The 27,242-nt window shown below is 42.0% G+C and overlaps 1 protein-coding gene across 4 annotated transcripts in view; it reads right to left on the minus strand.

Moving 5' to 3' along the window:
* The window catches only part of ASTN2 (astrotactin 2), a 950,477-nt gene that overhangs the window by 492,350 nt on the left and 430,885 nt on the right, over positions 1-27,242 (minus strand). For 3 of the 4 annotated variants that reach the window (XM_017504318.2, XM_017504316.2, XM_017504319.1), the window contains 3 exons: positions 23,297-23,381; positions 22,721-22,795; positions 21,823-21,960 (listed from right to left, as the gene is read on the minus strand). In XM_017504318.2, coding sequence (XP_017359807.1) covers positions 21,823-21,960; positions 22,721-22,795; positions 23,297-23,381 — 298 coding nt within the window. The remainder of the gene's footprint in view (positions 1-21,822; positions 21,961-22,720; positions 22,796-23,296; positions 23,382-27,242) is intronic. The other variant, XM_017504317.2, reaches the window with a different exon arrangement.

The raw sequence follows: 27,242 nt of genomic DNA on the forward strand, positions 1-27,242 counted from the left end.
TTCAAGCAATTCTCCTGCCTCAGCCTCCCGAGTAGCTGGGACTACAGGCGTGCGCCACCATGCCCAGCTAATTTTTGTATTTTTAGTAGAGACAGGGTTTCACCATGTTGGCCAGAATGGTCTTGATCTCTTGACCCCGTGATCTGCCCACCTCAGCCTCCCAAAGTGCTGGGATTACAGGCATGAGCCACCGCGCCTGGCCCAAGTTTTTCTATTTATTTTCTTATTTTGGTGGTGATTGTTATTTCAGTGTCAGTTATGAGTTTGAAGATCTCTTACAGAGGTCTATAAGCAAGTATGCGAGGAACCCAGGAATGAAAGAGATAGCTCTAGAAGAAGCCAGGCTTTCTCAATCTTGCCAGTACTGCGATTTTGGACAAAATAATTCTTTGTTGTATTGTTTGTTCTGTTCCTTGCAGGATGTTTAGCAGCATCCGTAGCCTCCACCCACCCTGCCAGGCAGGGCAACCAACATTGTTTCCAGACATTGCTAAATGTCCCTGGGGGTGGGGGTGGGCAAAATTGTTCCAAATTAAGAACCACTGTGATAAAGGAAGTAGTTTTCCAGTGAGCTGAAAAGTGGGTAGAAAATGAAGGAACAGAAATGACCAAAAAAAGTAGTCGGTCAATAAATTTGCTGCTGAGAGAGAGAGAGATTAATGGATAACTAGAGAAGATGACTAAGAGGTTTATTGTTATTGTAAATTATTATTATTTAAATAAGAGATATGGTTGGATAGGTTTAAATACTGAAAAAAAAAAAAAAAACATAGCCAAGAGTGAAGGGGAAGTTAAAGCTTATCATGGGAAGTTACAGTTTTCATTTGGCAAGCATCCCTTCCACCTTATTCTGGTAACATCATGAGACTTCCCCTGACCCCCCTTCTCTTGCCTTCTTTTCTAGAATTATCTCTTTCTCATTGGAAATTAGGTTGCAAATATGTAAGTATCCTCTCTCCTGGGCATAGTATATGCCAGACCTGGCCAATCATAGCACCTGATTCCCCTTTGCAGTACATGTCCCTCGCTGGGCCAAAACGAATCCTTCCTTGGAATTTTATACAACATACAGAGGAAGATAGATGTGTTCTGTTTCCTTTATGTTAAAAATGTAAGACTGTGTCTCTTCAGCTCCTGGTGCCCATGCCCTATACCTATGGAAGACACAGATACAATAAGGTCAAGACAGAGATGGGAACTGAGATAAGAGAGGGAGAAATAAAGGGAGAGATATCTGTGGTTGTAGATACTGCGATGTGTGAACCCACGTCCCACACAGCATCTCCGGTCATGTGAAACAGTTAGTTCCCATTTATAGTTAAGTCAGTTGGGTTTGGTTTTGTCACAGACTGTGAAGAGAGTCTACAAAGATAAAGGAGAGGGAAGGTGTGATCAGTAGAATAAGGCCCTTCAATAAGCTGAAGTGCATGAGATCAGGGTCGGGCAGAGGGATTTGCCTTTGATAGGAGGCGTGCCACACTCTAGATGAGTGGGAGAGGGTGGTGTTGGTATCTGGTGGCAGAAGCTATGGGAGGCACCATGGATAGGATCAGTAGGGGATCTATAAGCATGCAATCACCAGCAAGTTATCTACGATCTTACTTTTCGTCCACTCAAGAAAACATTCCCCAACACAAGTGGGAGATGCTATTTTACTTATAATGGCATATCCGTTGCATTTTAAAAAATCTCTCCAAAAGACAAAATATTTTAAAACTTGAGTAATTAAACTATGATTAGCACTATATTTCTCACAGCTTATCTAACCCCATAGTTTCAAATACTACAAATCAGAGTAACTTGAGTAATTTGACTATTTTTGTTGTTACATTTCTTGGGACTTACCCATTAACTTATCTGGACAAAGCCTGTAGGTTGTGCCACTGTAGTTGAGAGCAACCGTATTGGCTAAAGTCACAATAATATGTAAGCTTTTCATTACTTGATTATAACTGCATTACTGTATTTGTAACTGCCTTTTAATTCATTCATTCTTTCTTTCTTTCTTTATTTTTGAGATGGAGTTTCACTCTTGTTGCCCAGGCTAGAGTGTAATGGCACCATTTCAGCTCACTGCTACCTCCACCTCCTAGCTTCAAGCAATTCTCTTGCTTCAGTCTCCTGAGTAGCTGGGATTACAGGCATGCACCACTATGCCTGGCTAATTTTTTGTATTTTTAGTAGAGATGGGGTTTCACCACATTGACCAGGCTAGTTTTGAACTGCTGACTTCAGGTGATCCACTTGCCTCGACCTCCCAAAGTGCTTGGATTACAAGCCTGAGCTACCGTGCCGGGCCTTAGTTTATTCTTAATGCTAATGAGCACTTGACATGATTTGAGAGTTGTATAAAATAGCCCAACCACCACTACCATGTGTTTCTGAATAATTATGCATGGAATATGTCTGTTACTTACTCTAGACCTACTGTAGACATCACTGATCAATTCTGGCGTTCACTCCTATTGAGCTTGCATGCAACCTCAGAATCCTTCTCAGCCCCATGCTCCAGAGAGTATAAGACTGGCTTCAAAGATGCAACACATTTGCTATTGTCGATTGGCTTAGAAACTCTTGGGATTTGTTCCTGTTCATTTCCTGGTGAAGAAGAAATGACCTCCAGAATCTGGCAAGAATAAGGGCCCTGGAGCAGCCTTGAGCATCTGGCTCTCAATTTCAGCGTTCTTTCTCTCACGTTAAGAAGAGGTGAGATGTGATGACAGGCACAGGCTGCGAGGCCTCGGGCTTTTATCTCTGGCAATGACATGGGCAGCGTGACATGCAGGGTAATGAATTGCCCTCTTTGCAGAAATGAATAAGTTGTGGTCGGTGATGCAATGATCAATTTGCTCCATCACGTTAAGCTGCCCATTCATCATCCACACCTGCTGTCAGGAGCCCAGGGCCGCTGATATTGGCCTCAAGTCTCTGCCTCAGCTAGCTGAGCAATCGCCGTTGGAGCTCCTCCAAGCTCAAGGCTGCCTTTGATTACAGCCTCTGAGGAGGGGCCCGATTACTTACTGCTCAGCCACCGGTGATTCTGAAAACAAGGGACATTTGTGCTGACCTGGGCTGTTGAGAGGCAGCCTAACAAAATATGAAAGACCCTCTGACAAGGATCCAGGTGGCCTGTCTCATTGTCCCACAGTGTGACCTTGGGCCAGGCCATGCCATTTCTGCTCCTCAGCTTCTCTATTATAAAAGAAAGGGGTAGAGGAGACTCCCAGTTCTCCATCTCTGACCCAAGAGATCTGCAAATGCCTGTTACGGAAAGCACAGTTTGCGATTTTAACTCCCCAACCCACTGAGGCAAATAACAGCATTTATTTGCTGAGGTTGTTTGGCAGCAGTGAATCAGTTCATTGACTTAATTGAAAATAAGGTATGATTATCACATTTTACTGATGAGGAAACTGAAGCCTAGCAAGGTTAAGTGGGGTACCCGAAACCACAAAGAGAGGTTGTGTTAGAGTCACAATTGAATCTGTATCTGCTTGACTTCTAAATCCTTGCTCTTTCCACTGTAAATTGTTTTGGCTGGAGAGCAAGCTGTTAAGGCACCCTAGCCAAGCCAGATTCCTGACAGTTCTGCAGGTACCAGGTGTTGCTGGAGCCCAGAATCTGCTCAGTGGAGGGCAGGGAGACCCAGAGGAACCCAGAATGAGACACTCATTTTTGCATTCTCAGTTTCCAAGTTAATTTTCTAGCTCCTGGTTAGGACCCGAGTTACAGAGACCAGGCAGCTGTCCAACAAGAATACTGACAGGTTTTCATTGTCCTCTGGGGTAGCTGCTGCCTAGGGAATATTTCTTTCTTTTTTTTAACAACAACAACAAAAAATAGGTTCCTTGTATTGAGCATCTCTTCAGTGCCAGGCCCTGTGTTAGATACTCAACACTTGATCCTTGATGGTTTAAAGCCTCAACAATGTGATCAGGTTAGTTGTTCACATTCTTGGATAGAAAAACTGAAACTCAGAGTAGAAAAGAGACTTGTCCAAGGTCATTTAGCTCATTAGTGGCAGAGATGTAGGTCAATCTGTTTCTATCAGTCATGTGTCCATCAAGTCCAGCGGAGTAGAAGGGGTCATACAATGGTCTCAGAGGCAGAAAAACTTATGCTAGTTCATACCCTTGACCTCTCCACTATGTAAGCTTGAGTGAGGTACATATTGCTTGGTTTTAAATTTTTTTTTAAGGACTTGGTGTTCTTATTTTTAAAATAGCAGAGATTCTAATAATAGCAGCTACCTTTTATTCAACTCATCATGAGCTGGTATTCGGGTGTTTCATTTTATTTTATTTCTTAAAACAATCCCATGATATAGCATCATTATCCCTATTATATGTGTCCAAAAAGTGAGACTAGAAAGAGAATATAACTTACTACAGGCCAGAATGTTAATGAATGGCAGAGCTAGAATTCTCTGACCCCAAAGTTCTCAGCTACTGAGTTATTAAGGAGAAATGCTTCTTAATATTGAATATGCAGATGAATCACCTGCGGATCTTGTTAAAATGCAGGTTCTAATTTAGTTTGTCTAGACTGGGGCCTGATAATCTACATTTCAAATAAGCAAGGGATGTCAATGCTGCTGGTCCAAGGACTACACTTTGAGTAGCAATGCCCTGGAATCTAGATCAAGCTTGGCAAACTTTTTTTGCAAAGGGCCAGATGGTAAATATTTTAGGCTTACTGGGGCATAAGTAACTACTATTACTTTGTTGTAACTACTCAGCTTTGCCATTAGAGCAAGACATCAGTCATTGATAATATGTAAACAAATGAATGTAACTATGTTCCAATAAAACTTTATTCATTAAAAAAGCAGGTGATGGGCCAAATTGGCTCATGGGATACAGTTGGCAAACATCTGAGGAAGTTTCCAGATCGGTTAGCTTCCATCAGCCTCTTTCATTGTCTTTTCATACCCACCACTGTGAATAGTCTAATGCAGTGGCTCTCAAAGTGTGGTCCACTGATCAGCAGCATGGGCATTCCCTAGGAACTTGTTAGACATTCAAATTTGTAGGCCCCAACCCAGACCTACTAAACCAGAAAACCTGGAGGTGAGCCCAGCAATCTGCAGTTTAACAAGCCCTCCAAGTAATGGTTATGTGTGCCAAAGAAGAACTGAGAAAGAACTGACATTTCTGAAATGGAGACAAGACCTCATGCCTCCCACTTTTGGCAGAATGGGAAGGCATAAGATGACAGGGATATGGACTCAAAGTCTGGTGTCAGGTAAAGCTGTACTGAAATATTGGCTTTTTCTCTGATTAGCTTTGTGACCTTGGCCAAGTGGCTTGGGTTCTGGGAACAAACCACAGCTTCTTCCTTTGCAACAACATAAGAATATAAAGTGTTAATGAAGACTGAGGAGTCAATGAAATGAGTTGATGCCCACAAAGCATTTGGCCCAGTCCTTGGTTCATAATAAGTGCTCATGAAATGGAAACAATTGTTCTCAGTATGATGAAGAGAAAGCCTCTAAAGAGTCCCAGATGGACTGGTACGAACTGTCAGCTGGAAGCAACCAGGGGCTTGTGAATTTGCGAGTAGAAATGGTAAATGAGATCAAATACGCTGTGACTAAAAATATTGCATAGCCATTGGCTTAGCTGTTTAAAGGGACTAAGTAAGGAGCTAGCAGATCCCATTTACCACTCTAACGAGTGAATGATTGTCAGTATCATAGCAAACCTTGATTTGTGTCTTCTGAGCAGGGCTCTGGCCCAGAAGAAGCACCGTGTGGTTGAGACCCTGCTAGAAGTGGAAAAAAATAACAGCTTTGGATCTTCCTCCTGCAAGGATTTGAACTGCCTGCTGCTCTAGCATCTGACGGTGTGGTTGTAGCAAGGTGTTTCACATTTCAGGGCTTTATTTTTTCTTCTATAAAATGGGGCCAGTGTTAAAAACCTCAGGGGGTTGTTGTGAGAGCTACAAATGTCATTTATTTGTTTTTCAGTGTACTGTGTACCAGGCACCATTTTTGTGGATATAGTGAGCAAGAGAAATAAGCCATCTCTGTGAAGCCAAACTCTCATGAAGAAGTTTCAGCTTAATTGAAAAACTAAACAAGAAACTACAGTCAACATACTATGATGGAGAAGGGCAGAAGCCTCTTTCTAGAGAGGTTTGTCTAGAATTTGCCCACATGGGCTGTTCAGTAGAGCCAACTGAGAGCTTTAAAAAATGCCGCTGCCTTTAGTACCACCATAGACCAACGAATCAGAACTCTTGGGGCAGGCCCTTTGGCGCATATATATATTGATATAAATAAATATTTAACTTTTTATTTAAACATAATATTAAACTTACAGAACAGTTGTAAAATTTAATATAAAATATTGCCACTTCTCTCAGCATCGTACTGGAGGTTTTAGTCACGGAAATTAGGCAAGAAAAAGAAACAGAAGACATCCAGATTGGAAAAGCAATAAAACTATCGCTATTCATTGCATGATTTTGCATATACAAAACCCCAAGGAACACACACACACATACATACACACACAATTAGAATTAATAAATGACCTTGGCAAGATTGCAGGATATGAGGTCAGTGCATAAAAGTCAATTGTATTTCTCCACACTAGCAATGAACAAACCAAAAATAAAATTGGAAAAACAATTTCATTTACTGTAGCACCAAAAAGAATAAAATACTTAGATTCAGAAATACAGTTAACAAAGTAAGTGTAAGACTTCTCCACTAAGAGCTACAAAACAACGCTAATAGAAATTAAGATCTAAATAGATGGAAAGCCGGGCACGGTGGCTCATGCCTGTAATCTCAGCACTTTGGGAGGCCGAGGCGGGTGGATCACGAGGTCAACAGATCGAGAGCATCCTGGTCAACATGGTGAAACCCCGTCTCTACTAAAACTACAAAAAATGAGCTGGGCATGGTGGCGCGTGACTGTAATCCCAGCTACTCAGGAGGCTGAGGCAGGAGAATTGCCTGAACCCAGGAGGCGGAGGTTGCGGTGAGCCGAGATCGCGCCATTGCACTCCAGCTTGGGTAACAAGAGCAAAACTCTGTCTCAAAAAAAAAATAGATGGAAAGACATTCTATGTTCATGGGTTGAAAGATTTAACATTGTTAAGATGGCAACAGCCCCCACACTGATCTGCTGCTTCATTGCAGTCCCTATCAGATTCCCAGTGAATTTTTTTTTTCAAAAATTGAGAAGCTCATTCCAAAATTCATATAAAAATACAAGGAACCCAGATAGTCAAATAATCTTGAAAGCTGGAAGACTCATACATCCCAATTTTTCTTCCTTTTTTCCCTGCTACTTTGTCTCAATCTCTTTTTCTCTAGGAATGCATGTACATACGTGTGTATATGTTTTTACACACACACACACACACACACACACACTTTTTTCTTTTTCTGAACTGGGAATAAGGTAAAGACACAATGCTTTTTATTTTCTTAAATACTTTGGAGGCACATTACTCCAAATACTAAGATATTTTATTTTATAACTCTAATATAATTACTGACATTAGGAGATTGTTATTAATACAGTACTATTACCTAATCCATACATTTCTTCAAGTGTTCCACTAATGTTTTTATAGCCAAATAAAATTCCAGCCCATGTGTTGCACTCAGTTGTCTCTTTGAATCTTTTAATTTCAAAAGGCTTTCAGCCTGCTTCGCTCTCATGGGCTTGATGTTCCCAAGGATATAGGTCAGTCATTTTGTACAGTGCCTCTCAATCTGGGTCTGTTTCATGTTTCTTCATCACAAGGTTTAGGTTACGTATTTTTGACAAGAACACCCAAGACATGATGTTGTGGCTTTTTCAGTACAGGAAGCATGTGACGATGATTTGTGATGTTAACTTTGGTGAAGGTGGCACTGGCCAGGCTTCTCCATTGTAAGGCTATTATTTTTACTTTGTAATTAATAGGATGCTTGTAGGGAGATACTTTGAGGCTATGTGAATATTCTGCTACTCTTAAAATTTCCCACTAGGTCAGGAATGCATCGATATTTTTTTGAGATGGTGTCTCACTCTATTACCCAGGCTGGGGTGCAATAGTGCAATCTCGGCTCATTGCAACTTCCACCTCCAGGGTTCAAGTGATTCTCCTGCCTCAGCCTCCAAATCCCTCCAGTTGGAATTACAGGTGTCCACCACCAGGTCTGGCTAATTTTTGTGTTTTTAGTAGAGACAGGATTTCACCATTGGCCATGCTGGTCTCAAACTCCTGACCTCACGATCCACCCACCTTGGCCTCCCAAAGTACTGGAATTACAGGTGTGGGCCACTGCGCCCAGCCACATCTGTGATTTTTTTTTCCCCATTTATTTATTTTATTGCATTTTAGGTTTTGGGGTACATGTGAAGAACATGCAAAATTGTTGCATAAGTACACACGTGGCAGTGTGATTTGCTGCCTTCCTCCCCATCACCTACATCTGGCATTTCTCCCCTTGCTATCTCTCCCCAGCTCCCCACCCCCCACTGTCCCTCCCCTATTTCCCCCCACATGGCTACATTCGTATAACCTGATGACCTCTTAAAAATCACAGACGTGCACATGGACACATCTGTGATTTTTAAGAGTTCATCAGGTTATACAAATGTAGCCATGTTTGAGAGCCACTCACCTAAACTAACCTAAAGAGCCGAGATCTGATCTCTTGGAAGAAGAGATGTTTAAACTGAGGCCAGAAAGATGAGTAGGAGTAGCCCTAGTCACTGAAAATTAGTGGGCAAGGCAGGGGGAGTAGATGTTCTAGAATCACAATAGGCCTAGAGACAAGCAAACATACGAGATACCTAGAAATAAGCCAGGGTCAGCTGGCCAGCAGAGAGTACGACGCAGGATGCAGGCAGCAGGTGCAAGCAGGGGGCATGCGAGGAGTTTGGACTGATTACAAAGGCAAGGAAAGACCATGAAATGGGTTCAACCAAGGAAATGATATGACAGCTTTTGTGCTGAAAAAAACGATCTCATGACTGTTCCGTGGGGCCTCAACTTGAGGGTGGCAAGAGAGAAGGCAGGAAGTGCAGTGAGCAGACGATAGCAAGGCCCGGAGAGATGAAATGGTAACCGACCAAGGCAGTGAAGATGGGGATCGGCAGGCACAGCAGCACTGAGACAGAGCAGCACTGTGTGGAGAGGGTGAGTGCGACCACTGGGAGATGGCAGAACATGAGGACAAAGAAGAAAGGGCTTCTACACTGGATGTGTGAGATCAGATAAGGCTTCCTGGAGGAGGTGACATATGCCAAGTCGTGATGGATGAGTAAAATGGAACCCGATGAAGAGGCAGGTGTTGTTTGTGTTCTAGGCAGAGGGAACAAGAGGTATGATGAATTAAAAGCACTCAAGAAGGCTGGAACCTCCAGAATGGAGCACGGGGATGTGACTGGAGAGAGAAGCAGGGCTGAGTCCCCAAGGGCTATGAGTGTCACACTGATAAGTGTGGGCTTTATCCTCAAAGCAACAGCAAGCAGAGCAACGTTCGCAGTTTAGAGGACTCCACTCCAGTGGCGCGAGGAGGATGACCTGAAAGGCAGGGGTTAGGGAGGCAGGAAGAACATCTAAGGAGCCTATTTGCCAAAGGTATGGAAGAAATATCTGCAGAAGGTCCACATGTGCAGATACTCAACACTGGAAGTTGTCACCATAACTCCGAGCTCAGAACAGGCAGGCCGACCCACTGCAGGTCTTTGCAAGCTTTAATTGGGGTCTTTTCTGTACACCTTTGGAGAACGGTTTAAAAGATGAAGAAAACACCTTTCCACGCAGAAGACAGCAAGGAAACCAGCCTGTTGGCTGGGGATGGGGTGAAGAGAGAAAGAGCAAGGGCCTCGCTCAGGTGCAGAATGAAGGCAAATGGGCAGCGGGTTCCGGAGAATACATCCATTCTCCAGAACACTTGCCTCTCCATCAGGGCCGCGCAAAGGCCTGTCAGGCGCGAGCAGCGCTTTTGTGCGCGTGCCGGCTGCGCTCCCGTTGCCATGGCGATGGGGCCATAAGTCATGTCTGCTGGTGCTGCACAGAGACGCTGTGATTTATGCCTGCCTGGCTGGGATTGTAAACTTTTTTTTAATGTTCAAAATCTGTCACAGCCAGGGAAGGCAGGGTGTCTCTGGCTCACTTTGGAGGAGGGGAGGTGTCGTCAGACCTTGCCTGACTCTCTGCCAGTGATGCTCCTCTCAGCCCCCGCAGCTGGGCTCTTTTCTTGCAGAGTCACCATGAGCCGTTTGTATCCCTTGATTAAAGGCCACAGCTCTGTGGAATTCTCTCTCCATGTTCTTGCAACTTTACTCTCACCTTGACCCAGACACTAGCCACAGGGCACAGTGGAGCTCTTGTTGCTTTTCTGGAACTTTCCCTCAATTTTGTGCATAGCTCCCTTTTAAATCTCTCCAAGCTTGAGCGTGCCACCTGTTTCTTGCTGAGATCCTCTTTGATATAAGTCTCCTTGTTTGGTGAGAGGGAAAGGAGTTAAACCTAAGGTACAGATCAATTAATTATTCATTGACATATCCTACTCATCTTTCTGACTAGACTGCCTTGGTGTGTGTGTGTGCGCGCACATGCATGTGTATGCTTGAGCTGAGCATGTGACTACTGGGGGGTTGATGCCTGTAGGGCAGAGTAAGATATGCTAAGGGAAACATGGTTGTAAGCTGCAATGAGTGGGCCTTAAAAGGCAGAATGATTGCTCATCTTAGCTTATCTTGATGATCACTGTCCCTTAGCTGCTGTCTGCATAATCAAAAGTATGGCCTGTTTAGATGAGACAGTGAGGCTTTCCAGGAAACACTGTGAGACCATGGCAGGCAACAAAGCAGGGGGCAATGAGACATCTATCAGCAGACAGTAGATTCTATCACTCAGGACTGTCCATGCAATGGCAGAGGATAAAATACATGTGTCAGAAGGTCCCTTCCAGCCTATGAGTTTATAATTGTTTCAACAAGCCTTTGAAACTATAGGACACAATTCAAGGGCCTTGTGATGTGGGTAGTTTGTTTACAGCTTAGAGAGCTCCCTTTTAAATATAAGTGACAATCATAGTGCCAGACAGTATCTAGGAAGCATCTACATGGAGGCCTTCACTCTGCTACAAGCCAGAAATTTATTTCAGGAAATGTATTGGCACCAAGATAAGATTATCCAAATATATCCTCTGAGATAACATAGATGGATGGAAACATGTGGATAAGACAGCTCCATTTCAAATTCATCCTCAACACCTACATTCACATGACTGTCCCTTCTCTCATCTCTTAGCAGCCAAAGTTATCTCTTCATTTTGTAGGGGAACACAAACAGGTCATGACACAGGAAATAGGGAGGACTTCTAAATACCATCATGTTCAGAGGTGGCAAACACCTGACCCTTCTGTTACAACTCCTCATCCAACACTGAGGGTGGGCAAATGAGTTCATCATGACACTTTTCTGAGTCTGTTTGTAGTCTCAGAAACCTTCCCAGCATAATAACCTAGAGAGCCCCTAACCATGTATCTGAGCTGGCACGTAGGCTGGTTAATAGCCGCCATCTTTGATTGAGTCTAACCTGTTAGATCACTAAACTTCAAAATGCAGGGAGAATTTTGAAGACATGGGGTTGGAGTAGATTTGCCGTTCATGGTCCTCTCAATTATTTCCATGACTGTTTCTATACTTTGTGACCCTGTCCTCTAATGATAGATGACTAAGCTAGGGTTGGACTCCTAGCATGTGACAGACTTCTCTAGGATTTTTCAAAAGGAGATTCAGGGGAGAGAAGTATTTATCCCTGATGGTAAGAGTCACAAAGAGCTTGGGGGGTCATGATTGTCACACCCCTGTCATGACAAAATGGGGAGTGTGGAAAGAAAGTGGTTATGCGATAGAAGAGAGTGAAGCCACCATGGAATGATGTAGAGAGGAAAAACAGAATCCTAATATCATCCGACTCCATTAACCTTCCTCATCCCTGTGGCTGAGCTGGTCTCTTGCCCTTCCCATGATGTCATCCTAATATAGTTGTCACCAAGCTAACTTGAATTGGGTCTCTGTCCCCTGAAACCCACACCATCCTGATTCATACAAAGCAGAAAGGGCTTCCATGCAGCAAGTGAGGCAGGTGCCATGGCATGATGAATGAGTGGATAGATGGGGTCTCAAGGTCAGAAGTCTATGTTCAAATTCTAATTCATCCCTTTGCCATCTATGCTGCCTAAGGCCTTAGAAAGTCAGCTTCCTCATCTGGTAAATGGGAGATAAAAATAGCTTCAACATCAGAAGATGGCTGTAAAGATCACTTACAGGAAGCTGAGCGGGAGGCCTCTGCCCAAAATGCTACTTATTGCTGTCTCCAGTTTGGGGTCAGGCTTCAAACCCAGGTATCCTGACCCCCAGCAGAGTATACATGCCAAAAATCATACTTTCATGTGTCTCTCTTTTTAATTTAAAGATCTGCAGACCTGTCTCAACATCAGAAGTCCCCTCTTTAAAGTGTTTAACTTCTAATGCAGATATAACAACTCATTTCTCAGTTTCACTGTATCTGCAAAGCTTTCTATAATTCAACATCAAATATTTATTATTACATTTATTAAAGTTTTAATAATTTAGCACCTCCTGCATGTAAGATAGAAGCTTTGCTAACTGGTTCCCCTTTATCCAGCCTGGGTCACTTCAATATTTATATTCCAAAGTCTCCATTTGTGCTTCATTTAGCAGAGGCTGTGTCTTGAGCCCTCTACCCGAGCTGACAGTTGGTGCATGCTACAGTCTCCCCTGTGGCAAAGACTTAACAGAAATTTGGTGCTGAACAATGTTTGAAGAGATTTACTGAGCCTGAGCCTGGGCAGAAACTCATCCTAATAGACTCCACTTTTATTATAATCGCTAATCTAAAATGGGGAAAAATATATATGTCTCCAGGCTTACTGGCTGAATGACAGGCAGTGGGGCTGAAAAAGAGTGGAGGGCATAGAGTAGATTCATCTGGGAGGAAGTGTGATGGCCTTTATAGTAATGTTTCTCAGAGGGGCCTCATTTTCTTTAAAAGAAAAAAAAAAAGAAGGATGTGGAGGTACCAGGAAAATTCTAATGCCCATATTCCATGAACCTAGCTGTGAGTTACCCAAAGTCTTTCCTCTTCACCGTTTAATATTTCATCTTATACTTGCATAAAGAATACACACACTTAATAGATCAAACGCTCAGCAAAGACTAAGATATAAAGTCCAATGAACCTATTCCTCCATCTTACAGAGAATGCCCCTTCTTCAGCAACAGCCAACATTTACTGAACACTTATAAAACAGCCTGAGTTGAAATCCTGATTCTGCCACATACTACCCACGTGACATTACATGAATGACTTAACATCACTGTGCCTCAGTTTCCTCATCTGCAAATAACAATAACTACATCACTGAGTTGTTGTGAGAAGTCAGAATTAATACAGCCCTTAGAGATTGACACAAAGCAAGTGATCAATAAATGCTAGTCATTATTATTGATGACTATAGGGCTAAAAGTTTAAATGTGTTATCTCATTCCATTCTGAAAAAACATTCAAAGACAGAGCGTTCGTTATCATTCAGATAGGAAACTGAGGCTCAGAAAGTTTACCTTACCCGAGGTCAGCTAGTCAGTGGTGAAGCTGGGATTTGAGCCTAAGCAGCTTGGCTCGAGAATCCATGCTATTCACTTGCCCCAATACCTCTTCTGTGTTTCAAGCAGGTAAGTGGGGTCCCTATTGAAGTTCTGTTGCCCTTTGGGAAAGGAATATGTGTGTGACTAACAGCTGAGAAAAGGAAAAGTTTGGAGGAAGCATGATGGACTTGAGACTTTACCTGAAAAAGCCACCCATGTATCAGCATCCCCCCTGAAAAGGAAAGCATACTTCTAGGTTGCTTATGATGTGTACACACACGGACACATATACACACATGCACTCATTAATGAAAGCTTGTGAGAGCTGCAAAGGCAAGAAGTCAGTTTTGCTCAGCTCCAAAAGGAGACAGATATCTTGAATACCAAATGACATGAGACCTGTATCAAGGGCCCTCCCCCAGGACTCTGCTGCCTGGATCCTTGGCAAGCCAAGTGTCCCCATGCAATGCATTGAGTGGCTGACCCCAACTCCTGCCTGCTCCACGTGTCCTGCTGCCGTGACCCTCCTTTCTTCCATGGATGCTCCTGCCATCGATGCACAACGTGGTCCACAGAAAGGAGCCAGACATCCCTTCTTTATACTGCTCTGTATCATGAACTACATCTTTTAATTACTTATCGCACTACATCATATGGTTGCTTCCTTAACTGTACTACAATTCTACAACTCCTGCTACTTCTAAAACTTCTCATTCATTGAACACCAGTTACATGTCATATACTGCACTAGTAACCCTATACACATTATGCCATCCTACTAACTACCATATGAGGAAACACACTCATCTCCATCTTCCTGGTTCTGACATTGAGGCTCAAAGAAGTAAACAAACTTGGCTCAAGTTAATTGTATACTCTTTCCTACTCCTTCTTCTCTTTCTGGTTTTTCTACTTCTAGAGCCTAGCACAATGTTCATTACACAGAGAATTACCTGGTGTGCATTTGTTGAGGATTGCACCTGGAGATGTATGGCCAATATTTCCAGAATGTACTGTATCTGACTAGGGGTACTGTCTAGTCTGAAGCCAGATTCCAGTATCTGGAGCAGTTACACTGGAATATCTGCTGGGGACCCTGGAGCAGTGAATGAATATACTACCCTCAAATGCCCCTAGAGTTTTTGCTGACTCTCCTAGTCTGGGTGGTTAACAGCTGAAAAAAGAGAGAGAAGAGGAAAGAAATGAGTGTGCATGTTCTGTCTGCTGTCCTTCACTCCATTCACTGCCATGCGTCCCTTGGCACAACACTGCCACCAAACTGAACTGGAATTTCCTATTGACCAGGCACGGTGGCTCATGCCTGTAATCCCAGCAGTATGGGAGGCCGAAATGGGCAGATCACTTGAGGTCAGGAGTTTGAAACCAGCCTGGCAAACATGGTGAAACCCCATTTCTACTAAAAGTACAACAATTAGCCAGGTGTGCCAGGTGTGGTGGTACGTGCCTGTAATCTCAGCTACTGTGGAGGGTGAGGCAAAAGAATAGCTTGAACTTGGGAGGTGGAGGTTGCACTGAGCTGAAATGGCACCGCTGCACTCCAGGCTAAGTGACAGTGAGACTCTGTCTCAAAAAAAAAATGTTCCTCCTTAGGCATGCCACTTTGCCACTTCAAGGCCCTGTGCCTTGCCCATGAATAAAACATCTCTGAGTTTTTCTTATCTAACATCTATTTGCTGCCTGCTCTGATTTTTCACTGGGGAACTATTCTACCTGTAATCTCAATCCAGGTGGCTGAGGTGCCCTTCATTCAAGCTGGTTTCAAGGGTAAGTTGGTGACCCACGTCTGGATACTTAGAGCACTTTTTCTCTTGAGAGATTGATGTGGGATACTGGCAAAGATCCCAAAATAGGTCAAAGAGAGGCATCATAGCTTAGAGGTGAGGAACATGGACTCCGGAGTCAGAATCTCAGGATTCAAAACCTGGTTCTATTACTTACTGGCTGTGTGACCTTGGGCAAGGTACATAATCCTCTCTGTGCCTCAGTTTCCTCATGCATGAATGGAGCTAATAATGAGTGAAGATTAAATGAACTTATTTCAGTAAAGCACTCGGAACAGGTGCCACCTAAAGATGTGTGATTATTGTCATTCCTCAGTGCCAGGACTTCTGCATAAACCATTGGGAAAGAGGGTGTCTTGTTACTCTGGTAATGCTTAATTGAGCTTGCAAGCCCGGAGAGGTCAGTGAGAGTGTGCCTGAAAAAGAAAAACAGAGTATGCCAAAGAAACTCAGAGATCAGGGACAAAAAGAAACAGGAATAGTGAGTCTCAACATTTGGGAGCATATAAGCCTTACTATGCCAAAAGCCATTGCCACTCTGGAGTTTTCAAACCCTCATATCTTTTGTTTTCTCCTTAAGCCAGGTGATCCATTCCTTGTTTTGCTGCTGAGTGCATTTGTACTCAAACTTCAGTGAGCATTAGAATCACCTGAGGACGGTTTAAACCAGAATTCTGGGCCCACCTCCAAAATACCTTATCTAGTAGGTGTATTATTACATAGTTTCTGTGGCTGCCACAACAAATCATCACAAACCGGGGTAGCTTCAAACAACCAGAAATGTGAAATCAGTATCCCTGGGCCAAAATCAAGGTGTCAGCAAGGTGGTTCTCCCTCTGGAGCCTCTGGGGAACAATCTTTTCTCTGCCTCTTTCAGCTTCTGGTGGCAGCTAGCATTATGTGGCTTGTGCCTCACTTCAGTCTCTAACTCCATCTTGCAATTGCCTCAGCATTGGCCAAGTCAAGTCTCACTGTGCTTCCCTCTTATAAGGGCACTCATTACGGTGTTTCAGACCTGCCCAGATAATTCAGAATAATCAACCTATGTTAAAATTCTGCATAACATCTACAAAGACCCTTTTTCCAAATTACCTAATATTTACAGGTTCTAGGAGTTAGGATCTGATGATACCTTTGGGGGTCATTATCAGTCTACACTAGATATGAGAATTTACATTTCTAATAAATTTCCAGGTCATGCTAACGCTACTAATCCAGACAATACACTTTGAAAACGAGTGAACTAGTGATTTCCTGCTAATACTTCAAAACTCGGCACAGAAGCTGTGAGTCCTTTCTTTTAACCTCCAGGTGGGTTTGACCACCTCTGACTTTGTGTCTTTTTCCTGCCTTGAACTTTCCCTCTATCTTTTTCAACTGTCACAAAGTATGACATTTTTTGTTTGCAATTTTGACTTATTTAATGCACTGAAATCTGTTTTATTATTTTTGTAGCTCTCTTACATAGCTTAAAATATAGTAGGTGTGTGGCCGGGCGCGGTGGCTCAAGCCTGTAATCCCAGCACTGTGGGAGGCTGAGGCGGGTGGATCACGAGGTCAAGAGATCGAGACCATCCTGGTCAACATGGTGAAACCCTGTCTCTACTAAAAATACAAAAAAAAAAAAAATTAGCTGGGCATGGTGGCACATGCCTGTAATCCCGGCTACTCAGGAGGCTGAGGCAGGAGAATTGCTTGAACCCGGGGGGCGGAGGTTGCAGTGAGCCGAGATCGCGCCATCGCACTCCAGCCTGGGTAACATGAGTGAAACTCCGTCTCAAAAAATATATATATATATATATAGTAGGTGTTCAGTAAATTCTCTCAACACTTGGAATTGAAAGGCCAAAAGGACAAGGAGACATTCCTAATTCTATTCAGAACTAATTCAATGTTGAAACCATCACCAAGTGAGCAAAGCCAGCTTGCAGCCTGATATCCCATTATTCTTTCAACGTTGTTCAGGAATTAACAGTGTATCACCATTTCATTTTCATTGATTTGAGATCACAGAAAAATGACTGAGGGGCTCCAAAAGGTAAGCTTTGTGGGTGATTATTATTCCAACTATAATAGCTATTCTCACATTTCTCTTATAAGAAGAACCTACTCCAGGTGAAATTGTGAAGGAGGCCCAGTGTGCAGTAATAAGTGTTGTTTGCCATCCTTCTCTCTCCACAAGCATCTTTTATTCCATCTCTCAAGTCAGCCTCTTGTTCCATGCTTCTTCCTATGCCATGAGACTCCTGAAAGCAGAGGTGGGCTATATTCATCTCTGTATTCCTACGGTACCTGGCACAGTATCTGGTACACAGGAGGGGTCCAGCTAAGAGTTTTCAGAATTAAAATGTATCTGTATGCAATTCAGATAGAGATTTGCTCTTCCACCTTTGTAGCTGGCATCATTAGTGTCTCAAATGCTAAAAATCTCATTTCCAGAAGCTTCCTGCTAGGATAGGCTGGAGAATGGGAGCTGTCCAGGTGAGAGTTTTCTTTTGTCCTTCAACCTCTCACACTTGAAAGCCTCCCCCCTCACCGTAGATTCCACAAAACCAGCTTATCCATATTTCTTGGTTAATTGTCAATGTTCCCTCTCTTGAAAATGTTTGTCTAACTCCCTCGGTCAGATACGTCTTATTTCTTTTCTAACCCGTTTCAATCCTCTAGGGCACTCTATGTTTACCACACATGTGACTCTTCATTCATTCTGTAACTGTGTCCATGTACATAAAGCCACAGACCTAGCACACTGACTACAATTTATAGACTCATTTAAGTCTTCCCCAAAGCCCATGACAAAGGGGTTAACATTAATCCTCAATACTGAGCAACTATTGATTTTAAGATAGGTTGTATGTAGCCTTTCAGCAAAAGCACGAGAAAATAATGAAAAGATAAAGAGAACAAAAACCACTATGTTATAATGAGCATGATAACGAAGGCTTCTAAAGAGTTCACCATGGAGCAAACTCACTGCTTTACATGTAATATGTCACTTAATCTTCATCACTCCATATATGATGTGAGATTTTATTCCCATTATTCTCAAGGGGAACCCACAACTCCAGAAAACTCCTGCAGTAAACAAATGATGGAGCTAAGATAGGCACTCAGGCAGTGTGCTTGAGTTCCACAGACTATGCCCTTAGACAATAAACTTTATGTTTAATCAAAATATAGCATACATAGAGAAAAGTGTGAAGCTCAGTGAATTTTCACCAAGTTAAAACACTCATGTAACCACCACCCATAACAATAAATCAAACGGTATCAGCATCATATGAGCCCACTCATTATTTCCCCATGACACCATCCTCTCCATCACCCAGAATTAATCCCTAGCCTTTCTTCTACCATCATAAATTAGGTTTTTACTAATTAACAAAACTAGATTTTTCTGTTTTTATATAAACATAATATTATTTTGTGTCAGGTTTCCAAAATTCAATATCATATTTGTTAGATTCATCCAAGGGGCTATGTGTGGTTACTATGTTCTTTCATATTCATTGTTAATGGTATTCCACTGTGTGATTATTTCATAATTTATCTATTTTTTTGCTGATGGATATTTGTGGGTTTTTTCTAGCTTTCTAGCAGTACAAATGAGTGCTTCTATTCGTATTTTTGTAAGTCCTACTTGTGGTACACATATACATATTTCTGTTATACATATCCTTATGGGTGAAACTGATGGGCTATAGGATATATATACCTCCAATTTTAGTAGATACTGCTCCACAGGTTTACATACTGGTCATACCTAGTTATATTCTCACTATCAAAGCATGAGAGCTACAGTTATTCCATATCCTTCCTGACATTTGTTATCATTAGTTGTTTTAAATTTAGCTGACTCGGTAAGTCACAGCCTGTACATTTAACTACTAAGTTGTTCCGCCTACTGTATTGTGAGAGCTCACACTTGTCCAAGAATTTATCACAGATTAAAAATCAAAGTATCAACTTGCAAGGCAAGTTCAAGTTTTCCTTTCCAATCCTACTGTAATGCTGACCTTCCATTTCCCTTTGACTCTGCTTTTCCACGTAGTCTTTCCTCTAATCTCTCTGTTGTGACTCCAGGGAAGTATTACTGGCTATCTATAATTATGATCTATTATTTATTAAATTTCTAACATATCATCTGACTGGAACTTATTAATTCCTTAAATGCCCATGATATGCTTGCCTGGGCAATGTCATGTCAAACAAGGTTTATTAGTGCAGCTTGGAAAACTCAATCTACATAGCGTAGATTCTCTCAAATGGTGATGATTGCAATCTTTTATCCCCTATTGCAGATCAGATATTGAAATGTGGCTTTCTCTCTGACTAGTGAAGGAATTGCCTCTATGCCTCAGGTTTGTTTATTTATTTTTGTATCTGAAAAATGAGCATCACCTCATGGGGCTGATGTAAGAATGTAATAAGATAAGTGAAGTATTCAGCACATAGAAAATGATCGATGGATATGAACTATTATTATTGTTACCTTCTGTGAGGAAGGCACTGTTATTATCCCCATTTTGCAGACAAATAAATGAAAACTTAGAGAATTAAACTTGGCCGCTGTGATCACATAGTTCATACTTGGTAGAGATGGGATTCTAAACCAGCCCTATCCAATTCCAGAGGGAGTGCTACCATCAGCCAGTCTGAGAGCTGTATCATCTGAATCTTCATTGAAATCATGAATGCAACGTCAAGAGGACAGAACTATGAGGAAAGCTAATCAAGACTTTTTTTTGGCTGATTTCAAACAAGGTAACTGTGTCTCTTTGACAATAGTCTTTCAAACCAGATGGTCCTTTCTTCACCTTTAAAATATGTAATGCAGAGAGGCCTTACACATGCTTTATTAAAACCTCTTATACTCAATTCTATCAAAAATGAAAACAATGGTAAATATCTATGAATCAGTATGTGAAAGTGTGTGTGTGTGTGTGTGTGTGTGTGTGTGTGAAGCTATTTTAGTTCCTAGTAATAACTATTTCATTTCCTAAATGCCATCTCTTTATAAATCTATTCTTTTTAAAACATCTTCTTGTGGGAAATGCTAATAACCTACAAAAGCATGTTACGTTCATCTCTCCCAGTGAAAGCTGATAAGGTGAGAGTAAAAACATCTCAAAGTAGGAGATTTGGGTTCTAGAAGCTTTCTATCAAGATGCCATAGAATCACTGATAACATCTTGATTTAGAATGACCCAAAGGCAACTATGGAGCTGTTGAAAAACAGTCACTGCTAGTTGTGGGAGGGCTGGGGACATGATTTAATTCTTGTTCACGAGCCAATAAGTTGTGTACAAGCCAGTTTTAGAAGTAAAACTAGAGTCTATTGTTGGTAACATCAACATTTCTAGAATGCTTCCCCTAATCACATTGGGAGAAATAAACCCTCTACTAGAAAGCTCCCTAACCAGGGCTAAGACCAGATCTAAGACCACAGACTTAATTAAATCAATAAACATTTAATAGATGTCCAATATGTACTAGGAACTGGGGATGAAAAAACTAAATAAGTTATTTTTCCTTGACCTTGAGAAGTGCACCATAATGGGGCACCTAATTAGTATGCAGTAGAGTAAGTCTATGATGAAGTTACCTACAAGCTGCAGGGTAATGTAAAGTGAAATGTAGTCTCCATGTTTTTATAAGTTAAGTACAAAAGATGTAGCCTGGACATTTGTTTTGTTTTGTTTTTTGAGATGGAGTCTCACTGTGTTGTCCAGGCTGGAGTGCAGTGGCTCAATCTCCGCTCACAGCAACCTCCGCCTCCCAAGTTCAAGTGTTTCTCTAGCCTCATCCTTCTGCGTAGTTGGATTTACAGGTTTGTGCCATCACATCTGACTAATTTTTGTATTTTAAGTAGAGACCAGGTTTCACCATGTTGGCCAGGCTGGTCTCGAACTCCTGACCTCAAGTGATACACCCGCCTCAGCTTCCCAAAGTGCTGGGAGTACAGGCTTGAGTCACCACACCTGGCCTTTAGCCTGGGCATTTAAAATTCATAAATTACCCCAAAGTACATCCCATGGACTAAAACAGAAAGCATCCGATTTTCTAAACTTTTGCCTTTGTGACCCTCCAATATACTGTTAAGTAAAGATAAGATCGTTAGTGATCCTGTGATGAGCTAGATAATACATCAGCCTCTCTTATATTTAATATAAGCCTAAATGGAAAGCGATAGTGTTGAAACGTAAGGCATTGAGACACAGGAGTTTAGGAACACGGCGTATTTGAAAGTGTTCTTTACATCAACTAAATAGCTGCCTACTTCAACATGATGAACAGTCCTCAGGAGTTCCTGTGGTCCTCCAACAGGTGGACTTCCAAGGCTTTAAGAAATCCTTGGTGCAGAGTACTGGAGACGATTCCCTACCTGACATCTGCAGGGTCTTCCGTGACGAGCACATCGGTCTTGCAGCTGGCCAGGGGGTTGATGGACAGCTCCACAGGCGGAACCACAAAGCTTTTGCTGACAGGAAGCCAGAGGCCTTGGCCCAAGCTGAAAGTAGACCTGCAATGTAAGAGTTTCCATTGGGGAACTCCCTGGGAAGCAGAGAGCAAACAGAAAAAAGGGGCCCCTGTTCCCATCCCTTCTAGGACAATTTCCTACTTCTCCACCCATGCCCCTTGCGTTATTTAAGAAACAATATTGGCCAGCTTTCTCCAGACCTGAATGAACATTTCTCAACTCTGTTAAACATTTAGCCCATGCATTGGTATTGCTAAGTTCCTTTTCCTGATTTACTAGTGGACTCCATGAGGATAGGGACTATTGCTGCTCTGATTTTCCAGCAGTCCTGACATATAGCAGGAGTTCCATAAGCAACTGCTATGTCAGCAGGGACAGTCTGACACAAAGGTTAAGAGCACGGACTTTAAATCAGTTTGAACTAAGATCTGATTCCCAGTTTTGCCACTTAATTTGCTGTATGTCTTTACACATGTATTGAAGCTTTACACAAGATTTTGTGGAGGTGGTAGGAAGAGGTTCTATGGCTTCAGAGTATTTTTAAACCACCAGACTTAATAATCAGTAATGTCTCCTCCAGTTCAAGTATCTGAATCTATAAGTCTAGCTGCCAGACAAATGGGGATTAGATTCCCATAGCAACCTGGGCCATGATGGTACATTAGCACCAAGGAGAGCTCTTTTGTACTCAGTGCAGCTCAGGAGTGCACAGGCTCGATAGTCTAAGGATGCATGACCACATTTTCCTATCGGTCCTTTCTACATTTCCCAGAATTTTGCCCCAACAAGAAGGCCAACTCACCTGAGAATCTTTTCAGGGGCTTGCTCCCCCGTCACCAGATCATAGCCCCTCTCAAGTGTTGTGTAAGGCCAAGGTCTATGGGAAGAAGGAGGGGAGAGGAGATGACATTAGTTAGAGGCAGGTAGGATGCACATATGGATCGTGCTCTACAGTAGCTTTACAAACAATCACATTCTGCAGAAATAATTATTGGGCAAGACTATATTATAAAAGAATGTCTCCAGAAGGATTCAACTCTTTCATAAAGTGTACATGCCCATTTAGGAGTCTGTTTAAAAATGTGATGCTTTTTCTTTGTCAGTCCACTTAAGGAAGTGCTCATTGATTACTTTCTGTTTGAGCAGGTGACTTAAATGTCAGTCTTTGTTCTCTAGAATTTTCATCAGTCATATACCTTTAATACTAAAATGTGCTTCTGTGGGAAAGTAGGAATCACTTCCCATTGGGTTTTGCAGGAACACAACTGTTGCAGAGAAACAGCCCTCTTTGTGGAGATGCTTGGGTCCTCTGCCAACAGAACAGAGGAGGTAAACTGGGTCCTGCACTGTGCCAGTCCTGATGCCCTTTGTCACTCACCCTTCACTCTGTCCCCAGTCACTGCGCACACACAGGTGTCTGTGAACAGGGTCAGGGGCATAGCCTTCATGACAGCTGCACTCTCCTGTAAGTAAAAAGAAAAAACATTTTTGTGAAGTAGAGTCTCCCGAAATAGGCTTTTCTCTGGTTCGCTTGTTTTCGTAAGACATAAAGTGAGCTTCTTGGTTTTAGAAAAGTCACATGGAAAGAGGGTAATCTGGTCCATCAAACACTGTGGTTAACACGGTTTATTCCTTTGTTCATTCACTCATTTATTCATTCATTCAACAAGTCCTGGCCACACTCTGACAGGCACTCAGCTCAGAGCTGGAGATTCAGAGGTCAAAGTTGCTAAAGGAGCTCACAATTTAAAACAGGGAAACAGGAAGAGATCAGGTGGCTACAAATGGAGGTCTTCTTTTCAAATGTTAAAATGTTGATAAAGTTCATTTACTCTAGAGGTATAATCAGAAGACTGAATTATCTCCATCTGAATGAATAGGTCTTCACTGTCCATAAATCCCAAATTAAATGCCACTATCTCCAAAAAACCATTGATTTTCCCTTTCAGAACAATCCTGTCTGTAGTCTCCTGGTTTTATTTTGGGTTGTTTTTCATTTTAAAATTGCTTTTTCTCTCCTCCCTTCTGTCTACTATCATTCTTTCTTTGGTCCTCTTTCTTCCTTTCCCTCTCTCTTCCCATTCTTTTTCATTTCTTTCCCTTCCATCTAACCATTTATGAATCCATCCATTATTTTTTCCTCCGGGCATGCATTATGCTTGGTTGCATGAACACTTGCTAGCATTACACACTGCCTAAGTACATTCTCTCATGGGCCAAGTTCATTTCAGTTGGCCAGCACATGTCCGATTTCCTAGCCTATCTTCAGAGTCCAGAATCCCAGAAGTGATTTCAGAATCTCTCTGCCCTACCCCCAGCTGTTGTCATTTCTATTCTACTGTATACTTTAGGTATAGAATTTCTTTTCTTTTCTTTCCTTTCTTTTTTTTTTTTTTTTTTTTTTTTTTTTTNACCAAGAATCTCACTCTGTCTCCCAGGCTTGAGTGCAGTGGCATGATCTCGGCTCACTGCAACTTCTGCCTCCCAGGTTCACACAATTCTCCTGTCTCAGCTTCCTGAGTAGCTAGGATTACAGGCATGCACCACCATGCCTGGCTAATTTTTGTATTTTCAGTAGAGATCGTGTTTTGTCATGTTGGCCAGGCTGATCTTGAACTCTTGACTTCAAGTGATCTGCCCACCTCAGCCTCCCAAAGTGCTGGGATTACAGGTGTGAACCACCACACCCACCCTAGAAATATATTTTGATTTAATGAGCTACTGCTTTTTTCTCTAAAGTGTATTTGTGGGATGCTTAAAGATGCTTTACCAAAAACAGATTCTATTTAAAAATATGTTTTTTAAGTACTACCCCATTCCTTAGAGCCAGTGTGGTATGATTCTCTATGAGGGTGATACATACACAATTTTCACCAACTTATTTTTCTTTGGGAGCCTTGCTGGTGGAATGACTCACAGAATTAGAATTCTATGGAGCACATCTTGGGAAATGCTGGTAGAAACTGCCCTGGCTTTGCCTACTGCCTAGAATAGGGTCGGTGCTTAACAATGTGATTTGAATGAATAATTAACTATCTGTTATGGCTCTGGTAAATTTTCAGGCTAATGAGGTTGGCTTGTCTTCTTTCTCATCTTTGCATAATCACATTCTTTGTCTCGCTCTCTCTCTCTACACACACACACACACACACCTTTCACCTTTGGATCCTACAGTGATTGTGATAGACAGGACCTGAAAGTTTTCAAATCATGTCCATGGAAATGTATTACTTAACAGAGATTTAGGGACTATGCAAATATTGTGTTTCAATTTTTCTTAAAAGCTTTATTTTTAAAATTTTAAAAATATAAATACAATAAAGAATAAACACTCAGATATCACATGCCAGAATTTAGGATACGGAAGAAAGTATCAGTTGCCAGCTAAACTTATTTTATGCAGGCTTCAGGGAAAAAAATTATCTCCTGTCATGTTCGTTTCAACAAAAAGGATACTGAGGATGAGTCAAGGTGCCAACAAGCTCATTCCATTTGCAACTACATATTTTGTGAATCAGGATTTTCTCAACTTTATACAACTAAAATAAAATATTGTAGTAAACAGAATACTAGAGTAACTCAGGTTCTACAACGATCACCCTTAACTCTGGATTTTGAAATATATGTATTCATCAAGTAAACTATTGTTCTTTCTGATGAACTGTAAATGTTGTCTATTTGACCTTACATGAAGCATTCTTAGTGTCTAAAAACTCTGTAACTTGTTTTATAGATGGTACTACTGGTTAATCTTTGTATTCCCAGCACCTGTTGACAAACAGCCTGGGCTTCATGAACATTGGCTAAACTAAAATGATAGTAAGACAAAGTATAGAGTGAAGAGTGGGTCAGATATAGTATTCGAAATATTCAGAATGGGGTTGTTGAAAGACATAAGGAGAGACAGAAGACTTGTCCTTTTCCTCCTCTCTGCTTACCCGGAAAATAAGGAGGGCTTGCTCACAGGTAGGAATGTTCTCTGTACTCCTCCCCTCCAACATCATGCCTGGGGTCTTCCACCGAGTGGAAGTCCTGTAGGCAGTGCTGCCGAATGAACTGATTGTTTCCAGAGGTAAGGCAAATGGAAGGAAAAGGCTAAGAGTCTTGAACATGGATGCAAATAATTTACCAAGGGGGAGAGGGGCGGGAGTCACTAATGATATGCTAAAATGCAACAGTCCTTTCATGAAATATTCACAACTTTAAACATGTCTAATATTAAAGATTAAAAGTCCTGGGATTTGTCCTCGAGACTCCCAGGACTGACTTATGATCTGCCACAAGCCACAGGCCTCATGATTCATAACGGGAGAGGTAAAATGGTTACCTCTAGCAAAGGATCAGGAAGTCAGGTTGGGGTGGGCGAGGAGGTGCCAGCAAAGAGGATCCCTCTTCTTTATGGAAAGAGCAAAGGCTGAGGTCCCTATCCCTCCTGCAGTGACTGTGCAGGAAATAGCACAGTTTACTTCTTTCCTGTTTCTCTTGTTTTTGGAAATATTGGTGAGATGGAGAAATTTATTTGGAAAAAGGGTGCTGCTATGTGTTTTTCTTTCCTCCTTGTGTGCTTACTAGGCAAGTTTTCCCTGACTCAGAATGGATCACAAATGACTGATGCTCATTATACAACAAATACATATTTTGCAATTAAGAGGCCTTCACCCTGGAGACTCCCATGAGGCTGCCTGGAGAACAGAAAGTAGGCAGAGGAAAAAGCCCCTGAGTGCTGGCAGCAGATGGACCTGGCCCTGTCCTCTTGTTCTCTCCCTAGTTGTGTGGCCTTGGGAACGTCACCTTTTTGGTTTCAGTTTTCTCGTTTATAGATTGGGGATGATAGCAATGTCTATCTTCTAGAGCTGATGTAAGAACAAACTGAAATAGCAAAGAATAAAGCTAGTGGCTCAGGTGACAGTTCATGGTCAAGAAGTGAGTTTCTGGGTACTATGCAAACTACATGGGTAAAGTATATCCATGTAACAAACCTGCGAAATGTACCCCCTACATAAGTAAAAGCTGAATTAAAAAAAAAAAAAAAAAAAAGAAATGTGTTTCCTTCCCTTTAATTCCAAGCTGGCCACTGGGTTCTGGTATATGTTTACATTTAGATAAGACTATCACTGCTAACACCTAAATCCTTACATATTAGATACGTAGAGACACAAATTACCTCCTTTTTGGGCCTTAGTTTTTTTTTCCGTAAGAAGGAAGGCTGGGGTAGATCACTCATGAATTCTGAGCACCAAGAGTCAGCTGTTTGCATTTGCCTTTCCGAATCCCTAACCTCTGCTTTCTGGATACTGTTTGTTTTCATTTCAGCTGCAATCATT

Source organism: Cebus imitator, unplaced genomic scaffold, assembly GCF_001604975.1.
Source record: "Cebus imitator isolate Cc_AM_T3 unplaced genomic scaffold, Cebus_imitator-1.0 Scaffold320, whole genome shotgun sequence".
NCBI lineage: Eukaryota > Metazoa > Chordata > Mammalia > Primates > Cebidae > Cebus > Cebus imitator.